This window comes from Lineus longissimus, chromosome 5 (genome assembly GCF_910592395.1).
Source record: "Lineus longissimus chromosome 5, tnLinLong1.2, whole genome shotgun sequence".
Taxonomy (NCBI): Eukaryota; Metazoa; Nemertea; class Pilidiophora; order Heteronemertea; family Lineidae; genus Lineus; species Lineus longissimus.
The window spans coordinates 10,978,602-10,993,698 of NC_088312.1; the positions used below are offsets into that span (position 1 = coordinate 10,978,602).

Here is a 15,097-nt window from a genome sequence, read left to right on the forward strand (position 1 = left end):
ATAGCTAGAGGTCCTATTGCTGGCGTAGTAGGATGTCCCATCAATCATCTTGTCTCAACCAGATAGCTAGAGGTCCTATTGCTGGCATAGTAGGATGTCCCATCAATCATCTTGTCTCAACCAGATAGCTAGAGGTCCTATTGCTGGCATAGTAGGATGTCCCATCAATCATCTTGTCTCAACCAGATAGCTAGAGGTCCTATTGCTGGCATAGTAGGATGTCCCATCAATCATCTTGTCTCAACCAGATAGCTAGAGGTCCTATTGCTGGCATAGTAGGATGTCCCATCAATCATCTTGTCTCAACCAGATAGCTAGAGGTCCTATTGCTGGCATAGTAGGATGTCCCATCAATCATCTTGTCTCAACCAGATAGCTAGAGGTCCTATTGCTGGGAACGTTGGATTTTACATTAAGCGCCAACCTCAGTAGGATGTCACATCAAACATCAACTTTCGGATATCCTTCAGTCACTAGGAGTCATATTGCTGGGATAGTAGGATGTCCCATCAATCGTATGTCGTCCAGTCTCCGCCAAATACCTAGAGGTCCTATTGCTGGCATAGTAGGATGTCCCATCAATCGTATGTCGTCCAGTCTCCGCCAAATACCTAGAGGTCCTATTGCTGGGATAGTAGGATGTCCCATCAATCGTATGTCGTCCAGTCTCCGCCAAATACCTAGAGGTCCTATTGCTGGGATAGTAGGATGTCCCATCAATCGTATGTCGTCCAGTCTCCGCCAAATACCTAGAGGTCCTATTGCTGGGATAGTAGGATGTCCCATCAATCATATGTCGTCCAGTCTCCACCAAATACCTAGAGGTCCTATTGCTGGGATAGTAGGATGTCCCATCAATCGGTTGTCATCCAGTCTCCACCAAATACCCAGAGGTCCTATTGCTGGGATAGTAGGATGTCCCATCAATCGTATGTCGTCCAATCTCAACCAAATACCTAGAGGTCCTATTGCTGGGATAGTAGGATGTCCCATCAATCGTATGTCGTCCAATCTCAACCAAATACCTAGAGGTCCTATTGCTGGGAGAGTAGGATGCCCATCAATCGTATGTCGTCCAGTCTCAACCAAATACCTAGAGGTCCTATTGCTGGGATAGTAGGATGCCCATCAATCGTATGTCGTCCAGTCTCAACCAAATACCCAGAGGTCCTATTGCTGGGATAGTAAGATGTCCCATCAATCGTATGTCGTCCAGTCTCAACCAAATACCTAGAGGTCCTATTGCTGGAATAGTAAGATGTCCCATCAATCGTATGTCGTCCAGTCTCAACCAAATACCTAGAGGTCCTATTGCTGGAATAGTAAGATGTCCCATCAATCGTATGTCGTCCAGTCTCAACCAAATACCTAGAGGTCCTATTGCTGGGGCAGTAGGATGTCCTATCAATCGTATGTCGTCCAGTCTCAGCCAAATACCTAGAGGTCCTATTGCTGGAATAGTAAGATGTCCCATCAATCGTATGTCGTCCAGTCTCAACCAAATACCTAGAGATCCTATTGCTGGGGCAGTAGGATGTCCATCAATCGTATGTCGTCCAGTCTCCACCAAATACCCAGAGGTCCTATTGCTGGGATAGTAGGATGCCCATCAATCGTATGTCGTCCAGTCTCAACCAAATACCTAGAGGTCCTATTGCTGGAATAGTAAGATGTCCCATCAATCGTATGTCGTCCAGTCTCAACCAAATACCTAGAGGTCCTATTGCTGGGGCAGTAGGATGTCCTATCAATCGTATGTCGTCCAGTCTCAGCCAAATACCTAGAGGTCCTACTGCTGGAATAGTAAGATGTCCCATCAATCGTATGTCGTCCAGTCTCAACCAAATACCTAGAGGTCCTATTGCTGGGGCAGTAGGATGTCCTATCAATCGTATGTCGTCCAGTCTCAGCCAAATACCTAGAGGTCCTATTGCTGGGATAGTAGGATGTCCCATCAATCGTATGTCGTCCAGTCTCAACCAAATACCTAGAGATCCTATTGCTGGGGCAGTAGGATGTCCTATCAATCGTATGTCGTCCAGTCTCAGCCAAATACCTAGAGGTCCTATTGCTGGGGCAGTAGGATGTCCCATCAATCGTATGTCGTCCAGTCTCAACCAAATACCTAGAGATCCTATTGCTGGGGCAGTAGGATGTCCTATCAATCGTATGTCGTCCAGTCTCAGCCAAATACCTAGAGGTCCTATTGCTGGAATAGTAAGATGTCCCATCAATCGTATGTCGTCCAGTCTCAACCAAATACCTAGAGGTCCTATTGCTGGGGCAGTAGGATGTCCTATCAATCGTATGTCGTCCAGTCTCAACCAAATACCTAGAGGTCCTATTGCTGGCGCAGTAGGATGTCCATCAATCGTATGTCGTCCAGTTTCCACCAAATACCTAGAGGTCCTATTGCTGGGATAGTAGGATGTCCTATCAATCGTATGTCGTCCAGTCTCAGCCAAATACCTAGAGATCCTATTGCTGGGATAGTAGGATGTCCATCAATCGTATGTCGTCCAGTCTCAACCAAATACCTAGAGGTCCTATTGCTGGGATAGTAGGATGTCCCATCAATCGTATGTCGTCCAGTCTCAGCCAAATACCTAGAGATCCTATTGCTGGGATAGTAGGATGTCCCATCAATCGTCAATCATGTTGTCTCAACCAGATACCTAGAGGTCCTATTGCTGGCATAGTAGGATGTCCCATCAATCATCAATCATCTCGTCTCAACCAGATAGCTAGAGGTCCTATTGCTGGGATAGTAGGATGTTCCTTCAATCATAAGCCTTCATTCAACCAGACACCTGGAGGTCGTATTGCTCGGAATTTAGGATGTTCCATCAATCATCAAATATCTGTAGATCATGCAATCATAGTAACTGATCTTGAAGATGGATAACAGGATATAAGGAGCACGTGGGGTTTGCTCGAAGGCTTAAGGCCAAATATTCATCATGGCAACCTATCTCTCCACTGGTCCGGAAGACAGTACACTGCTGAGAGCCTTGGGTTGAAGGCCAGGTGCATGCACATCCTGCCATAGCGACACGATCACTGGCCGTATGGAAAATAGCAGTTCCAAAATTGTGACGTTGGGACAATCCTTTTTATTACTTCGTCAACAATTAGGCATACACTGTGTCAATATTCGGTTAATCAATTGAAAGTTCAGGTTAGCCTATACATGCATTTGAATTTTATCACGGTAGGACAGATAACTCTGACAAATCGCGATATTGTGACCCTGATACATATGTATGAATATAGGTGACATGTTGTACTGGGTTACCATTCTAATACAGCATGGACATAAACACATACTTCAAATTGAAGGAAAAGCAAGGAAGGTAGAGGAGGTTGGTCTGCATGTTTGACCTTTAAGCTATTTTAAAGGGGCATATTTGCCACAACTCATGGTCCATTCATGCGTTCTCCGTTCCTGGATTCTCCTGAAAACGGGTTCTTCGATTTGGTACAGTTTTGTCTGTTAAACTTTGTAACAACCCACTCTAAACGCGCATCTACATGTATCATGCTCGTTCGGCAAAACCAGCATGGTCATGATTGATGATTCATCAATACCTGTCTCCTTCGGTCCATGCTCCTCCATTCAAGGAACAGGCCAAGAGAGTCGTCTGCTATCTCATTCAGTTACCCAGTGTTTAGATTCTTCTTCTTCTTCTACTTCAGTCAGTGGCGGATAATCTTTGTCATCTTCTTCTCAGGGACAGTCCAGTGTAATTTGGAGGAGAGGAATCTAGTGCAATCGCGGCATCATGTTCACAAGGTTCGCTAGGTCCACCCTACGGTCTGCAGGCAAATGTGGACTCATCAGCGCCGTTCGGCAAAATATGCGCACCGTCGTACAACTCGCTGGACGTCCATGGCTACCTGGCTCAGATAGTCCGACCTTCCCGAAAGAAATGACTCTATTTAATGCAAGCTTTCCGCACCCCGTAAAGGTGGACGTTGCAAGGGAAGACTTAGCTTCCTTTGCCAAAGATTTCCGGCCAACATTGGATGAAGAACTACGCCAACATGGCGCAGTCGTCATCCAGGGTCTTCCTCTCGAGGCGGCTAAGGATTTCTCCGAGTTTTACGACGCGATGGAGTATCATCCCATTCCGTACACTGGTGGTACTGGCGGGAGAGAGAAACTACTAAAGAATGTCTTCACCACCAGCAGCGACCCTGAGGAATACACCCTCGAACAGCATAATGAAATGTCCTATCTACCATTCTGGCCACACCTGGTAAGCTCTTCGGTGCTTTTTTGCCGAAACGGCGTGGCGAAACTCCATGGTTTTGATAAATAAGATGTGTTTTATCATTTGATTATAGTCACAGAGATGAGCCAAAAGAAAGGAACGTGTAGGGAGAAGGAGGTGGTATGGTTTTTGTGTCACTGCGATGGGTAAAAATAAGGGAGCGTGTATAGAGAAGGAGGTGTTTCTAAAAACTTTACTCGAGCCAATGGAAATAAGTTAAGAGAATGTTCTAGAGTACATTGTGCTTGTGTCTTGTCCTTCCAGTTATTCATCTACTGTGAGGTTGAAACTGAGAAGGGATGCGGAGGCGAGAACGGCTTAACGGACGTCAGGGTACTCTACGACAGCATTGACCCAGACATCACGGAGAAATTCAATCGTCTTGGGGTTCGTTACTGGCGATATCTACCGCTGCCGTCCCATCCGAAATATAAGGCGTACACTGCTTGGCATAAGGTACGACTTATACGAATGTTCATCTTGTTGTTTGTTATCTTCTGTAATTATTTATTGCTTTTATAATCACGCAGTTATACGAGCCGACAGTAGTTTGATTATACTCGTGCTCGCAAGATACTCTTATTGACTGCCTCATTACGAAGAGGCAGAAAATCAATTTCCCGGCGGTTAGTCTGTGCCTTTGCCACCCGGGACGTTAAAGCGAACTGGAACCGCCAAGCCAGATCGTATGACCTCGTTTTCATTTCCCGCGTATCGGGTGATCAGAACGAGGCATGAATGAAACATGGCGCCTAGCTGTCAATCATTCAGTGACGTCACTACTATGGAATTTACTACGAAAATTCATGAATGAAAGATCGCATGACTCACGTGATTCTCACATGATTCTCAATAATAACAAATTGAACTGCGCATGCTCGGGCACTGGGGGCGGAGCTACAAATCTGAACTCGACTTTCTCGGGCGGTGAAAGTCGAAAAGTTGAATAAATCGCTCGGCGGTTCCAGTTCGCTTTAAACTATCACCCGCGTTGCTTTTAGACTCTTGAAACCGACGACATGGCCGAGCTAGAGACGAGGGTTAGCGATGCTGGGTGTTCCTTTAAGCGTGACGAGGAGGGAGGGCTGTGTTTCTGGATGAACCGCCCAGCCATGTCACCACATTTCAGAACGGGTAAGTAGACACAAATCTTGCATAATGTCGCAACAATGGTCGAACTTTGCAAGTGTGTTTAGCATGACACTTATTCCGTCTGAGGACCCAACCCATTTTTACAAACGTTTCTCGATTAGCTTCCTTTAAATTGATTACACGACGTTCTGTGTCCTTGCCAATATCAGTGAGGTTTTACATGCCTTACGTTTATGATGACGCTTACATTTTCAAAATATCGTTTGATTTCACTGTTGTTCGTTTTAGGTGAAATGTTATGGTTCGGTCAGATCTGCAGTTACAACTACACATTCCTAAAAGATTGCTATCCTGGTCACAGCGAACATTTCGTCGACGTTCCCGAGGAAAAGTATCCTTTCACAACAATGTACGGCGACGGAACACTGATTGAACCAGAAGTAATTCGTCACATCCGAGAGAAAACATGGGAGTGCACGAAGGGTGGTCAATTGAAGCAAATGGAAGTTCTAGTCTTTGATAACATGCTGTTTTCTCACTGTAGACTTTCATTTACCGGTCAAAGGGTTAATCGTGTCGCACAGGCATGTTACAGGGAATACCTCCATATATAAGGGGACATATGGTAGAACAAGACTTCTTTACTAAATGTTCGAAAGACCCTGTCCATCTTGGTGTGTTAATCTGTGTCCTGGCCAGTCATAAAGTCATCAGTTTCAGACTCCCGGGCGTCTTCGTTACACCAGTAATCCAGTCTTGAGAATTGAGCCAGCCACAGTCATTTTAGCAACTGTCGCTTCAGAAACAATATTCGACGATTAAATTGTAGTCTGATGTCCCCATAATCAAGCACTATAGGACTGCTAGTGCTCTTTCATTATGATCATTGTACAACTTTTGATAATCACTCGAAAATAAATGTAAATTGTCAGTGATTTGTCAAATTTACTTGATGGAGAGATGGTATAGTATAACTTACGCGTAGATTCAAAACTTGAAAAGACTGCAGTTTCTGGTGCTCGAAACGCCCCCCCCCCCCACCCCAACGCCCCTATAACCCTGGTTCTAACCCCAGTTTTATCAAGCGAGGTTTCTGCCGAACAAAAAGAAGCAGAAAATATCGTGAAATGTAGAAAGAGGTCAATTAATGCGCCCCGGAGCACGTTCAAGCCGATAAAAGTATAAAATCCCAGCAAGGAACGCATGAACGTTTTTGGTAGACTTCGTCAGAAAATACTCATCGGCGGCTCCAATGGATGCTAGCTTTGACGTCACTACGGCATGAATCAATCCCAGAATCCTACACGTCCCCTGGCAACCTCACAACACCTTCCAGATTTCGTGGCGGCAAGACGTGCTGAAATTATTTTTTTAAACGGAAAAACAATTCCAAGGTAACTTGAGATTTATCTCGATAGCTTCAATCTGATGAGCCTGAACTACAAGGGGCAAATTGCCGCCGAACACGTGAAGGAAAAACTCAAAAACTTAAGTTTTGTGCGATATTATTAGGTCTCGTTAGGGAGTTTTTCCCAAATGTACGCGATGATGACGTGCCCCATTAACAGGACGTAACATCTATTTTAAAATGCGTTTCCAAAGTGAATGCATGTAGGCCATGGGACGAGTGGCAAAAATGTGTCTTGAAAAAGGATTCCGTTTGACAAATTAGCGGGCAAATTGAAACAGTCCTTTTTGGGTAATATGGGGGTGCTGATTTCAAAAATCAATTTTTCTCCCGCGTAAAGTTGCACATTAAGTCAGAAATGAGACCCTTAATAGGGCCTAATGGTCCCAAAGTAGGGGTCAAAAAGTTGATATCATCGAAACATGTCAACATGGGTATCAAAATGAAGGTCTATGGGGGTAGTTTAACATTGCATAGTTTTTGACCCCCTTAACGAACCGTGGGACCCCCCAGGGAGGGTCAAAAAGGGCAAAAGTGGTAACTTTGACCCTGTCCCATGATCTTCATAGGGACTATAAATGGATAAAAACTGTTTTATTTGACAGTAATCGTATAGACCTTCAAAATGATACCCATGACAACACTCTCGGGGTAAGGGTTGCCGAGATAGTGATTTTGACCCCTTTTTAGGCTCCAAATTTAAGATCTCGAAAACCTTTTGCCCAAGGGTGTCGTCATGGGTATCTATGAAAAGGTCTATGTGAGTACTGTCGAATAAAACAGTTTTTATCCACATGCGGTGCCCATTAAGCTCATTGGAGGCGGTCAAAGTTTCCACTTTTGCCCTTTTTGACCCTCCCTGGGGGGTCCCACGGTTCGTTAAGGGGGCCAAAAACTATGCAATGTTAAACTACCCCCATAGACCTTCATTTTGATACCCATGTTGACATGTTTCGATGACATCAACTTTTTGACCCCTACTTTGGGACCATTAGGCCCTATTAAGGGTCTCATTTCTGACTTAATGTGCAACTTTACGCGGGAGAAAAATTGATTTTTGAAATCAGCACCCCCATATTACCCAAAACGACTGTTTTCAATTTGCCCGCTAATTTGTCAAACGGAACTTCACATTTTTCACACTCGTCCCATGGCCTAATGAGGACAACCCATTTGTGTCGTATATCACTGGAAACGCCCGATTCCCCTGATTCTGCAGGATGTTAAATAGGGCATTTTATTTCCTTAAAAGAAATCATAAGCGTCGCATTTGCTCCTAGCTCTGTTCACCATCCCAAATGGCAATATTGCCAATTGGGCCGGACAGTCACGAAAAACCCCAAATATTATACATTTCTTCCTGAATAATTCTTACAGAGACCATTCTCCCATGAAAGACAGTTGCTTACGCTACACAAAAATCAAAAAGAAATCGAGGGTCAACCATTGAACTTTTGAGATACATGTTGAATTTTGCACAAATCAGCGAAAAACGCACCAACTGGCACTGGACGGCATTTCAACACGAGGCCGACGCACATCCCAAGTTCAGTGTACACATACGTCGGCAACAACAGTATAAATGCGTAGTTTCTTTTTAGTCGCCTATTGAGTAGCTTCTAGGTTTCAGAAACTCCAAAAAAACATGTCTTTGCCAAAACAAATGCCGAATCAACGCTGACATACTGTAAGGACCGAGAAATCAATGATTTTAGGAACTACAAAAAAAACTCCCTAATGAGACCTTAGTTGGTTTACAATATTTCGGGTTGCCATCCAGATCCTTGGCGTCATGGCGTCATGACGTCATAACGTCACCCCGATCCCATCCCAGAATCCTTTGCACACCCTTGACAACGTAGCAACGTAGCAACTGCCTTGGCGATTTCATTGCGACAAGTTGTGAAAGATATTTGCTCCATAACATTTGTCCCATCTACACAACAAATCTAAAGGTACAGTTTATTTGTAATTGAACATATAGCCTCCATTTGATGGTCCCGAATTCAAAAGAGCAATTACTGCCAAACCGAGATTTTGAAAATTAGCAAAAAAGCCGCTTTTACGCAAATATGTCCGATTTTTGACGTAATTGCTTGCGAGAGGCCCTTAGCAACGTAGCAGTGCATCTTTGGCCGCACTGTTCATTTCTTTCGAAACTCTCATGGTCAAAACCGCAATTCTGATTGAGGAAAAGGAGCATATCACATTTTAGTTTTGGGGCTTTATTGAGATTCTTAGTTTCGGTTTTGCCGATTTCTATTACGTCGATCACGTGGTCATGCTCCGCGTGTCACTTCCCCGCCGCGGATGCTGTTCCGTTGGATTGCCCAGCCCCCAACGCCTGGTTCACGTTATATGTGCTCTTACAGCACTCTCTGGTACTCATTATAAATTCTCTGAGACTGATAAAACTTGTTGCGCCTTACTTTAATTGAATATTGTTCCAGAATCAAAATGGCATCAAAGACGGTGCAATCACCGCACAAAGAGCAGTTGACAGAAGAATCTGAGTTAATTATGCAGTGAGTATCTACACACAATGCATCCACTATGAAGTGGCGTCTGTTATGATACTGTGTTAATGTTATATCCGTCTCACGTTAGCCATCCATGAGCTTGACTTGTAACATGTTACATCAGAACATATCTAAAAAATTCACAAAATAAAAAGTAAACGTCAGCCAAAATTAACTTCAAGTTCTACCGGCCCCGCTTACAAAACAATATCACGTCAAATGCACGATAATCGCAACCTTCTTCTAGCAATCTTCTTATCTCAACTTGAAATTAGGAACCAGCTCTTAATTATTTTTATCTCAATCGATTGATTAATATAATTTCACTAAATTCAAGAATTATAAGTCATCAAAATGTAGCACGTTGACCCGGTACTTTGCCACCGGGCACCGGAGCCAGAATGAACTTCGGTGCAAATGGTTTCAATGTCATTTTCAGTAAACTCATATGCCTGAAATATTCAACCAAGTATGCTGACACAAACAGGAAATACACCAGCCCAGGTTCACCCGATCTCCTTCCCATCGTGGGAGCTAGTAGCCAAGAAGAAGCTGCGAGCAGTGAGAACCTTAGTACCCATGTAGCTGAATTTCTTGAAGCAATTATAAATGGGGTATGTGATGACCACCCTCCACTCCAAGGATCGAAACTTAATGACGAGCTTACAGGCAAAGAACCTCCAAGGAACGACGACCTTGCCAACAAAGAAGTTCAAAGGAACCACGATCTTGCCAACGAAGACATTCCGATGAACGCCGATTTTGTCAGCCATGGCGGAGCTCATTATACTCGTTACAGAAATGCAATGGCATCCAATAAGATGCCATCCTACCGTTGCCATGAGTTGACAGAACCATCGCACTTGCAGTGAGTTAATTCATGTATTCATATCCTTTTCTTAGTATTCATGTTTTTTAGACAAAGGCATTTTCGTGAACTATGCCTATATAACAGTTGACGGTATCAAGTTAATCCCCACAGCCAGTGATTAGTACGTACTAAAGATGGACAGAATAAATCATTTTATCTGACCGGTACTCCCTTGAAGTCTTTTAATCCTCACAGACACTCTCACTATATAATTTCAGCAACCTCGAGTTCCAACCTTATTCGAAAGAATATTTTGGCACGCTTAATGACATGAAGAAAGGCATTGGTTGTCGCACGACTGAAACTATTGGGAGCAAGGCAGTTGATCATGCGCATGCAGACCTTGGACCCAATCAAACTCATGTTCCCCAGGAACTCGATGCCACCCATGCAGAGATGGGACCAGTCGATGCTACCTTTGCGAAACAGGAGCAAGATGCTACATGTACATTTGCAAAACAGGAGCAAGATGCTCCCTCTGCAGACGTTGGGCTCGCCGATGCTACTCTTGCAGACATGGGGGAGTTCACCGATGCTACCATTGTCGGCATGGAACTCGCAAATGCCACCAATAAAGACATGCGACCAGTTGACTATAAGGTGGCCAAGCAAAGGTGGAACATCTTTAAAAAGATCAAACGCAGGTTTGTAACACATGTACTTTGTCAACTCGGCCTGCGAAGGTTCGCCTCATGTAGCCACCAAGATAAGTTTCGTGTCGCTAAAAGTTCTTCAGTTCTCTTCTAAATATGCCTTCTGAAGGAGACAATCAGTCTGGCAGGAAAAATGCTTGTCCGACTTTCTCTTGCGATTGGTGTTGGCTTTCTTTTGACATGCGTGTGCAGCTATGGCTATTGACCACTTATGTCATTCTTTCAGGTTTCGCCGACAATCATCAAATCATGCTGCTGGCTTTACCCAGATTGTGAAGCAAGATGCATCCTTTGCAGAACAGGAGCAAGATGCTGCCTCTGCCAACTTTTGGCTCGCCGATGCTACCATTGCAGACATGGAGCTCGCACATACTACCTTTGCAGACATGAAACTTGCCAATACTACCATTGCAGACGTGGAGCGCGCCAATCCTTCCCTTGCAGACATGGAACTTGCAAATGCTACCATTGCAGACATGCGACCAATTGATTATAAGGTGGCCAAGCAAAGGTGGAACATGTTTAAAAAGATGAATCGTAGGTTAGGGATACTTTGTCAACTAGACCGGTTAGACTATAGGGTCGCTTATATAGCCCCCATGACCCACCAGGTTTGAGTATGTGCTCTTAAGATTATAGGTTTCGTATGGCTAAACGTTTTTCAGTTCTCTTCTAGATATGCTTCCTGAGAGAGACGCTCAGACTGGCAGCCTCCTAAGAAAGATGTCCAATGAAAGATGGAAAATGTTTGTCCGACTTACTCACTCTTGCGATTGATGTGGGCTTTCTTTTTATAGGCAAGCAAGTTTGACTATTGGCCTCTCATGTCATTCTTTTAGGTTTCACCGACAATTGTCAAACCATGCTGCAGGCCTTACCAAGATTGAAGAAGAACCTGCTGACATCGCCAATGAGATTGACGACATAGTTGAGGAAGTAGCAAGCACTGATGACCCTTGCATGATTCAGGAAACAGCAAGCATTGATGAACCGGTCAGCCAGGGAGTCAAGGAAAATAACAATGATCAGAAACAGAAGACTGATAAAAGAAGGTCACCTCTGAAGAAGCTGAAAAGCAGGTAAGGATTCTCTTCTGCTTGAGTTGTAGTCCACTGGCAACCAAATGATGAAGTGTTGCTTACTATAGCAATAACTCCACCATGCCAGCCTCTCATTGACGGCGCATACATGCGAACTGGTGTGAGTCTGCTTCTTACCACCCATTCTAACATCACCGAGGAAGAAAAGTGGTTAACCTCAGGGTCATGAGGAGCAATCCTGTTCGTGGACGGAGCATGACTCGAATCAGACAGTCGGACAATATCTCATTGTCTCAAATTCTTCAAAAATCTATACTGCAAACTGTAATTTCTTTTCAGAATTCGGCGTCTGTTCGAACCTGATGCTGCTTGTACCATCAGCACTTTGGATGACACTGATATTTTGAGTGCTAGATCGTCCACATACGCATTGGACAAGCAGAATGACATTGATGGAGACACTCTGTCTACCTTGGATGAAGCTGTCGTCATCCTCGATAGGATTGATGTAGCAACTGTTGAAGCACTGAGTGATGACAACACAGATAATAAGAAAAAAGAGGTAAACTGCCTATGAATTTTAAGCAAGTTTCGGCTAATACTAATTCCGAAGTACCTGTTCTTGTATCCCAAAGTGCAGCAGTTTGTCAAAGATGGTCCTGTTGCTTTCACTTTTTGAAGGTACTTTTGGAGACTAGATGAAACAGCTTTCATAGATTTAACATCGAGAGAGCTTGGCCTTTTGCTACGTGTTCCGTTCGAGTTCTTCTCATGCTGAAGTCGAACGCCGGCAGTGGGCTCCAGGCTTTAGCTGCTGTGATTGTCGAAAATAATTCAACCTGTTAATTTTTTCTTCCACTTCCTTTCCAGAGGTCACGTGGTAAGGGGAGTAAGATCTGGAAGCGTATAAAGCGAGCAACGACGTGCTCGTGTCTCCGCTCCCAAACCTCCCAGTAAACCCGCACTACTCCTTCCAAGACTCTAACACCATGCGGCAGGTGCAGTTCCGTGGAGTCGAAGATCCCCATCGAGGTGTGGGCCGGTCTACCATCGACGGCACCAGCCCTTGAGCATCTCTGGTCACGAGTGCCACCAAGAGCACTTCTTCTGTGGAGATGCCTTGGGTGTGGTTGATGAGGTTGGAAACTGTTCAGAGTTGGAGCTCAGACGGGGCTGACGCAATCGGGGAGTAAGTAACACCAGACTGGATTCGTAAAGGAATGGGAGAAAAACCAAAAATTTCACGAAATTCATTTTTTTTTCTCACTTTTTTTTGCTATGCTCGAAATGTGTCATGTCTAGTAAACTTTATAGTAGTCTCAACACAGGCCGGAATTACATTTGTAGATTTGTCATTGATGAATCTTCCGAGCTGTGGTGAAGAATAGCTGTATTGTTGAAACCTGGATTCAAACCAGGAGGACGGAAACACGAAGTAGGTGTAGCACCAAAACTCGCACCAGTGACTAACCGTCAGGAAGTTTGCTTACGCGAGTCTTGGGTTTTTTTACGTGTGCCAGTTAAAGGATTATTCAATGGCCACTCTTAATGGGACTTGGGGCTGGTGGCGGTTACCTTGGGCTCAGATTTTTTTATAAAGCAGAAAACCACTTCCTTCGACCATTTCTTTCAACATCCTACTCTGGAGTCCATCCCTGAACGAAGACGCCCAAGAGATCGAATGCTTTGTCAGTTTTCCGACTTGATTCCACGGAAGTCACAGTGTCTGATGGTGGACCACGCCTGCACCGCACCAAGGCCTGTTTGGCCCGGTCTCGGCTCCGCGGCCCCAACCTATCGCTTTCGCAGGTCTTAGAGTCAGCGCCAAGGGAGCAACACCAGAAAGAAGCAGCAGATCGATAAAACTAACCTCTAATATGCAAAACATCACTTGTCTCTTCTCGACCAGGACAACGACGAACATTATCATCAAATCCATCACCGAGTCTCCTTCCATCAAAAACGGCGAATGGACCTTTTGAATTATTCTGCACTTCTTATTAAAATGTTAAAACCCAAAATGATTTGTTGAGTCAGTCTTCTGCAGCTGCGTACACGTATTCTCTACAGGAATCACTGTCATCTTCTTGCTCCGTGGACAATTTCCCTCGAGTCAACAGATCTTATTCCGCGCCCCATCGTAGGTTTGACAGCGTCCCTACCGTAAAGCCGCCAAATGTCAAGAATTGCATGATTTTGCCACACTTTTCCGCCGATGAAGCCACAAATCACAGCGTTGTATAAGACGTACCTGGGCAGATTGATATAGGTTGGGCGGCATCATTTAATATCACAGTTTATCAATATTGCACGAAATATATAAAACAGATTATTATGTTTAATCATGATACATTGTGCAATCCGATGGCACCAACTGAAGTGGATTTTTATATATTTTGATACGAAATCTCACTACTTCTCTTGTGCGCCATCAGAAGGCCTGGTTAGGTCCATGGGGTAGGTCGGTTGTTGTTTTTTGTCTCTTTATCATAGTGCATTCCTTTTAAAAGACGTCGGAATCATTACGTCATTGAATATGGTCCTATGTGATGACCATGCATCCTGAGACAAAGAATAGGACGAAGGCCAAATTAAACTCGTGCAGAATTTCAATTCTGAAAGAAACCCTGAAGACACTGACGGGTTAAGATCAACAAAATGGAAAGTTTGACGCATTCACTGGATATAAATGATAGCAAAGAGGAACACAACAGTACTGCGTACGACGCAACACCTGAAACCGCCGCCAAAAGTGACGAAGGGCGGTTACCAGATAGTCGATCATTGAAGCGGAGTAGCCTAATCGGTGAAATTCCATAACCATGATTTTCAGTCTCACATAAAGCAATGTGACATCATTACCATCGATCTTGATTTATTTCTGGTAAACAATAATATACGTGCATTCCCTTCAGAAGACAAGGCGTCAAACAGTATCGCACGAGTGAAAAGCTGGCTAAGTGGTGTACCGGAGAAAGAGGACCTACGACAGCAGGCGCAACCCACACCGGAGGAGTTACATCTTGGCGAGGAGACTAGAAAATCGGCAGGTAGGCCCACACCCTCTCCGCGACATATTCGAAACAGCCAGGGTTTGGCGGGAATCGGACCAGAGCCTACTAGAAGCCAGCAGCACGTGGTCACTCATCCTCAGCAACAGTCAGTCCCGAATACGGAGGCAGAGCCCGGTTATTATGGTAACCAGCCATACACTCAGTCGCATCCGACACGGAGTCAAAG

The 15,097-nt window shown here is 44.5% G+C and overlaps 2 protein-coding genes across 4 annotated transcripts; both read left to right on the plus strand.

Annotated features, from left to right (window-relative positions):
- The first annotated feature begins 3,278 nt into the window (after positions 1 to 3,278).
- LOC135488161 (uncharacterized) lies at positions 3,279 to 6,301 on the plus strand. Of its 3 annotated transcripts, none has more exons than XM_064772635.1 (5): positions 3,279 to 3,362; positions 3,697 to 4,259; positions 4,539 to 4,730; positions 5,276 to 5,408; positions 5,655 to 6,301. In XM_064772635.1, exons 2-5 carry the CDS (start codon positions 3,783 to 3,785, stop codon positions 5,978 to 5,980), a joined length of 1,128 nt encoding a protein of 375 aa, XP_064628705.1. In that variant the 5' UTR covers positions 3,279 to 3,362; positions 3,697 to 3,782; the 3' UTR covers positions 5,981 to 6,301. The 3 variants fall into 3 exon arrangements, with proteins under 3 accessions (XP_064628705.1, XP_064628706.1, XP_064628707.1); XM_064772636.1 differs by having other exon boundaries at positions 3,280 to 3,362; positions 3,732 to 4,259; XM_064772637.1 differs by having other exon boundaries at positions 3,303 to 3,353; positions 3,732 to 4,259.
- A 2,930-nt stretch (positions 6,302 to 9,231) lies between these two features.
- LOC135487785 (uncharacterized) lies at positions 9,232 to 13,868 on the plus strand. Its single transcript, XM_064771863.1, has 7 exons — positions 9,232 to 9,299; positions 9,733 to 10,161; positions 10,383 to 10,808; positions 11,044 to 11,358; positions 11,657 to 11,896; positions 12,197 to 12,419; positions 12,728 to 13,868. The coding sequence occupies exons 1-7, from the start codon at positions 9,232 to 9,234 to the stop codon at positions 12,812 to 12,814; spliced, it is 1,788 nt and encodes a 595-aa protein (XP_064627933.1). The 3' UTR covers positions 12,815 to 13,868.
- Positions 13,869 to 15,097: the final 1,229 nt, after the last annotated feature.